The sequence below is a fragment of the Mixophyes fleayi genome, chromosome 2, assembly GCF_038048845.1.
Source record: "Mixophyes fleayi isolate aMixFle1 chromosome 2, aMixFle1.hap1, whole genome shotgun sequence".
NCBI lineage: Eukaryota > Metazoa > Chordata > Amphibia > Anura > Limnodynastidae > Mixophyes > Mixophyes fleayi.
Genome location: NC_134403.1, coordinates 194,611,757 through 194,618,527, shown reverse-complemented (window position 1 = coordinate 194,618,527; position 6,771 = coordinate 194,611,757). Strand labels below are relative to the sequence as shown.

General features: G+C 38.8%; 1 protein-coding gene across 2 annotated transcripts; it reads left to right on the top strand.

Annotated features, from left to right (window-relative positions):
- Positions 1-372: 372 nt before the first annotated feature.
- AK2 (adenylate kinase 2) lies at positions 373-5,599 on the top strand. Of its 2 annotated transcripts, XM_075195252.1 has the most exons (7): positions 373-525; positions 2,069-2,194; positions 2,289-2,399; positions 2,700-2,794; positions 2,944-3,016; positions 4,297-4,492; positions 4,928-5,599. In XM_075195252.1, the coding sequence occupies exons 1-7, from the start codon at positions 433-435 to the stop codon at positions 4,933-4,935; spliced, it is 702 nt and encodes a 233-aa protein (XP_075051353.1). In that variant the 5' UTR covers positions 373-432; the 3' UTR covers positions 4,936-5,599. The 2 variants fall into 2 exon arrangements, with proteins under 2 accessions (XP_075051353.1, XP_075051352.1); XM_075195251.1 differs by having other exon boundaries at positions 4,297-5,599.
- The last annotated feature ends 1,172 nt before the right edge of the window (positions 5,600-6,771 follow it).

Here is a 6,771-nt window from a genome sequence, read left to right as displayed (position 1 = left end):
ACTTGATTTATTTATTTAAAAAATAAGCATTTCTGAATAAGAAGCTGGAGCGTTAATAAGAACCTGGCCGAATAAGAACCTAACTTCAGCCTCGTTAATTAAGACGGAACTGTTGCAATTATAGAATTAGGAAAACAAATAAAACAATTTTGACACTTTGCCTTTACAAAGCCACGCCCTCTGGGAGCCACGTGTTCCAAAGTCACCAGGGTGACTTTCCGCTTCCCGCCTACCCTGGGCAACCTATTACCTAAATATCCACCAATGGCTGCTTCATAGGTTAAATATGGCCAATGATAGACACTCCTATCATCCAATAGGCGCATTACAAGAAGAACCACCCAGATAATGTAGTCAATCAGGCTATGAGTGGGCGTAGTATTTTTCAGCGTGTGTGTAGGTCACAGAGCGACCGGCTGTCTTGTGTGAAACATGGCTCCCAGAGAAAGCGTAGAACGGGGTTCCCTCATGGACGGGATCAGGGCCATTTTATTGGGTCCTCCTGGAGCCGGCAAGGGAACCCAGGTAAAGAATGCAGCCGGAATTGTGTTATCGGCGTCATTTTGCTGGGTGCTTTTGACAAACTGTCACAACTGACGCTGTGCCTGACACCATTACTGCGAGGACACGGGGATCGTGTGTAGTGACGTGTAGCCTTGTGATTGGACAGTGCTCGGTAACACCTCTCGATGAGTGGACTATAAAATTTCCAATGTCTGTGCATCATGATAGGAGAACATGCAGTAGTGTAGAAAAAAGGGGAACATGATGATATTAGGCCTCCCCTTATCAGTGTGTGCATGTGCTCTGGGACTGAGAGCTAGTTATCTGCCAGTGCGATGACCTGTAAATGGCCATCCTTAATGTTCTCTTTGGGGGGAGAAACTTGTGTTTGATTAAGTTGTCTGCTTCACTTTTTTATATCTGTACTAAAGCTGATAACACAATTATGACAGTATGGTTTTGAGAATAATTACGTTCATTGGTAAACACTTGTTGGAAAGAAATATTATTCCATTGACTGTTTAAGCAAATACAAGTTGCAATGGATTTGTTCTACAGAATGGTGGGGTACGGAATGGTGGGGTATGGAATGGTGGGGTACAGAATGGTGGGGTACAGAATGGTGGGGTACAGAATGGTGGGGTATGCCTTTACAGGTGTTCTCTAAACTGATCACCTCGGCACTGCAACTCTGACAACCTCCACTCAGTCAATAACTTGTTCTGAATGATGTGATCGGTGTATTATAAAACATCAATTAACTTGACTCAACATCTGCAGTAGTAAATCAAGGGATATTGTTTGAGCGTGTGGATCACTATAAACACTGCACTGTCTGTACTCCTGGTACTGATTTCAGATACCAGAAAGACATTTGATTCATCTGACTGCTTTCTTTTAATCTGCCCAGCATGCGGGATGATTGTGATTAATCTTTTCATCAGTATCATTAGGTTTGTTAACTTTCTAGTGAATGCATCTGTAGCTGTATAACGTCACGTAACTACATTGTCTGATTTAGGCTACTTTTCCCAACATTATTCTTTTTTTTTTTTTTTTTTTTCCACTTTCTTTCCAAACCTGTTTTCCTGGCACATTTCTTTGTTATCCACAGAAAACCAAGATTTTTCCTATAGTATGTAAAAACAAGGGTCCCCTACAAATGAGTAACAATGGGAATGATTTTCTGTTTCTGAAAACTGACCATGAATCCTAAGTTGTGAACAAAATAGTGTTTTATACATGTGTATCACATGATACAAAAGCCCATGAATTTAAGTAATAATTGAGCATATTTTAAATATAGAACACATCTGATTGGCTGATGCTTAGTAGCATGAAATACTGTTGTTCAGTGCACAATAGTACAGACCCTTGTCTGGTCAGCCTTTTTAACAAAAACCCAAATAGTTTGTAGAAATGTTATGCAAGATGCATTGGGTTTACAATGTGCTAAACATTACCTATTCATTACAGAAACTCCGAACTATTTTGCTGTTCATGTGCTGTAATAAAAATGTTTATACATTATCCAAAATGTTTTTTGCTGGCATATTTTTCACAGGCTCCAAAATTGGCAGAAAAATACTGTGTGTGCCACCTTGCCACAGGAGATATGCTAAGAGCCATGGTGGGTACAGGTTCAGAATTAGGAAAACGTCTGAAGGCCACAATGGATGCAGGCAAACTGGTTAGTATGTTGGGATTACCTTTGTGTGCACATCTACTTTGTGGGGGTGGCCACTTTTGTTGTGTCTTATATGATTATTGACTTTTGTCTCTAGGTCAGTGATGAGATGGTGGTAGAGCTGATTGAAAAGAACCTGGATACAACACCATGTAAAAAGGGATTCCTACTGGATGGGTTTCCTCGCACTGTCAAACAAGCAGAGATGGTAATTTTTGGAGGGTGAATAAAGAGATAAATAGGACCTCCACTGTATTCTATTTTTAAGGGTAGTTCAGTGTTTAGACAGTTATACAATAAGGAGTGCCTATGTTTACTAAGGCATCACAGTAGTATTTAGGCGTATCTCTGATTTAGAATAATTATCTTATCAGTGACCATATTTTGTTGCATCTGATGCTGCAATTCTACTGGAACAGTCATTGTTGATAGACGGAAATAGTTTGTGTGTGTGTATATTATGTATAATTTCTATAAATCCGCTTCATCTTTCCTGTTTCCACCTTAGCTTGATGAACTTTTGGAAAAGCGTCAGGAAAAGCTGGATTCGGTCATTGAATTTAGTGTGGACGACTCTCTGCTTGTCCGTAGGATCTGTGGGAGGTAATAGCAACCGTGATCATTTTGACTTTTATTTTTCTTTGATTGACCTGTCTAAATTCACCTTTCCCTCTGAGTCTCCACCATTGCAGCTTTAAATGTGTTATTACTTTTTTTATGGGATTTCTTTATTTTCCATCTTTATGATACAGATTGATACACCCTGCAAGTGGGCGGTCATACCATGAGGAGTTTAATCCTCCTAAAGAAGATATGAAAGATGATGTGAGTGGACAATGCAAGCATTTGCTTTGTGGTAGACAGAACCTAAATCCTATTAAGAGATTTTTTTTTCATTTATTTTTTACACACTCTGAAGATGTTCTTAATGTTTGTAAACATGTAATGTTTTTAAATTGCTGATTTCTATTGAGATATTTAAATTGGTGAATTACACAACACAAAACATGATTGAATTATTCATGTATTTTTGGTTGTTTTGTTTTTGGTTGTGGTTTTTTTGGTTTTTTGTTTTTTTTTTAAGCCTCTAATTTATTTTTTTGGGGGGAGGGGGGGGTATAGAAATAACATGGCAATTTTAAGTTCATAAATGTAGGTGTTTATAAATTGACCAAAATTCAGCTGGGTACCCACCTATGCAATTATCGTGCAGATTACACGATTCATGCCCGTCTGTTCAGGTATTGTAAGAGTGTATATGCTCCCAAAGGCATGTTTTATCATTCCAAGACACATCACTTCTGTTTATTTGGTTTTCTAAACGTCCTAAAAATCATTATCAATGATGGAACAATGACTGACAAATGTGGACGTGAATACGCACACACAACTAGCAGCATAGGCAAATATCTGGAGTAAAAGTCCAATGAGCATGCAGATTTATGTGCACACTCCTACACAATTTACTTTCAGATCTGTGCTCTTCATCTCTCCTAACAACAATCTGCTGAAAGGATTGCGGCTGTAAAACTTTACAGATATCTGCCTACACTGCTGGCCTTCCACACTTGTCCAATATCGGTCCATTGTCGATCGTGATTTTTAGAAATCTTATTAAATCAAATGATACATTGTGCTTTCATACAATAAAATGTGTTTGTGGGAGCGTATACACTAATGCGGTATCTTACCAAATGGTGGTTTATCGTCTGATCGGCCCGATAATTTAAAGAAAAACCTGTAGTGTGAACCCAGCTTAACCAATATTGATCAATAAATGTGGTGTGAAATATATTGGACTGCTGTATTTGGGTAGTGTCAGATGTGCGTTTTATAACGTTGTGACTTTCTGTCCAGGCAAGTTGGCATATCATGACAATGAAAGTTTTGCCAAAATAATTCCATTGTGAAAAGGGCGCATGCAGCGCCTTGCCCTGGAATTGCTTTGGTGAGATAAGGAAACTGCATTTCACATTCTTTTATGGTAATATTGACTGAGCATATCAATGCTGTAGACCCCTAGTCAGAAAATTGTATTGTTTATAACTTCTGTCTGGCAGTGACTTGACAAATGCACTTTATGCAGATTATCGATTGCTCCACAGATGACTGGTGAACCTCTGATTAGGCGCTCTGATGACAATGAAGCTACTCTGAAGTCACGGCTGGAGGCTTATCACACCATGACTGCACCGTTGGTGGAATATTATCAGCGCCACGGAATCCACACCGCAGTGGATGCCTCACAATCTCCAGATGTTGTCTTTGCAAGCATCTTGGCTGCTTTCTCCAGAGCTAGAAGTAAAGACCTTGTTATATTTCTGTGATAGTTGTGTAGAGGGGACAGACAGTAGTATGTGTAATGTTCTGCTGTTGGTGACTTTCATTGCATTAATGTCATCAGTGTTAATTGATCTGTTGTGCAGGATCATGTTTCAGAAATCTAGTGAAAAAGGTTGGCAATGTGGAACATAAGTAATATAGTAATGCTGTTATGTCTTGTGTTGCATCCACAGGCATCACTTTCTATTATTTCTAAATAAAAGCACTGGCAAACCGAAGATTTATAGAAATAACTGATTACATAAAAACAGCATCTTTTCACTCTTGCCCTGATTCATATGTCTCTGGTTTGACACAATATTATTTTTTTTCTGTGGCTATCCCTCTGTGGTGTTGGTTTTAAAATGTTTAGATTATTACAGTTTCTTTTTTTTGTTTTTTCATTCATTTCAGCCCACTGATTCCCAGCCCTCCCAGGAGTGTTTTGTTGGCAGACCTCAAATCCTATGCACAAGTGTAGGGCACTGCATGATAAACTGTGATGATTAAGTTGATTCGCCGATTCCTCTGCTGCTGTGTCCCCGTGTTTGTGGTGCTCTCCATTCTAGTAAAATATTACTGCATTCATCATCATCATGAGTCTTGCAGCTTCTCCTAGAAGCTACAGTATGTATAAACTCATTGTGTGTGTGACCAGACCGTTGCACATAAGCAGCCTTCTTATCCCTCAGGTACAAACAGCTGGACTAAGTCTGGTGGAAAGAGATGGCGTAACAATGGTTATAAATATTTGAAATTAACCCATGATGTACAAAATGTTGGAATCTCTGGGTTTAGACCCGTCTTTATTGTGGCGTATAAACTGGATGATCAGTAGTCCTAGAAAATGTTTGCCAAAGCTGTGGTTGTTGATGTTTGGAGAGGTACTGGTAATACTCTCGGTAACAAAGCCAGTATAAAATAAACTGCTAATATGTAGTAAGGTAACACATGTTAAACTGTGGGTCCTGATGAACACCGTGCTACATTGTCCTATACTCTTAGATCATTTGTCTATTTTTTTACTTACAGATTCAAACAGTGCCTTATGTATTTACCAAAGCAATAAAGGGTGTGCAAGAGTGACCTGTTTTATTTTAGTTTGTTTTGTTAGGAATTAATCACTTTACCTGTAGTATCATCATCACCATTTATTTATATAGCGCCACTAATTCCGCAGCGCTGCAAAGAGAACTTACTCGCATCAGTCCTTGCTCCATTGGAACTTGCAGTCTAAATTGCCTAACACACACACACACACACACACGTCAATTTGTTAGTAGTCAATTAACCTACCAGTATGTTTTTGGAGTGTGGGAGGAGACCGGAGCACCCGGAGAAAACCCACACAAACACAGGGAGAACATACAAACTCCTCATAGATAAAGCCTTGGGCGAGAATTGAAGTAATGACCCCAGTGCTGTAAGGCAGAAGTGCTAACCACTTAGCCACCGTGCTGTATGTGTGCAATGATTTCCAGTGTTCAGCATATGAACTTTGAGTACAGAACAGAGTAGCCAAGGGTATTTGTAATATGCATTATCATCACTGGCATATCAATAGTGTTTGCAACTGTGATAATGCACAGAGAAACTAGGGCCCAATTTTGACCTATATTAGCTTTTTTTTTTTTTTTTTTTCATCTGGCTGCTGCCAAAACAGTTCAAACTTAGTGTACTGGTTTCGGCTTTAACATTTATTGTAGTTCAAACAGCTACTTTGCTATTCTTTTACAAGTCCCTCAGTCAGAGCTCAGAGGGGAGACACTTGTAACACTGTAGTCCACTAGCGCACAGGTACTTGAGCTACAAGGAACACTGAAGGAAGAAAAGCAGTGTTCTCTGCTTACTGTTGGAAGCTAGATTTGGTCCTTTACATATTGAAGTAAACGCCAGCAGGAATAGGTGAAGGTGGTGAGTACTGTGGCATTGTCGCATGAAAATTGATATCTGCTATATGCCACTTTTTTTTGGGACTATATGTAATCATGAGTGGGTTTATTTTGATTTTCTTCCCTTTTAGACGATGTGTGTGTATATATATATATTGCTAAAAATGTCTAACATTTTATATGGAAAGACTTTAAATTAGCTATATACTAATGGGGCTGAACTGTATGTTAGGGGGGGGATTATATCTGATGTCTTTAAATGTGTTTACTATAAAGAGGGGGAAGGGAAAAATAAAGGAGTTAAAATAAATGTAAAAAAAAGCATACTTTAATAAAAAATGCATACTGGAGTGTTGTACTGTATAG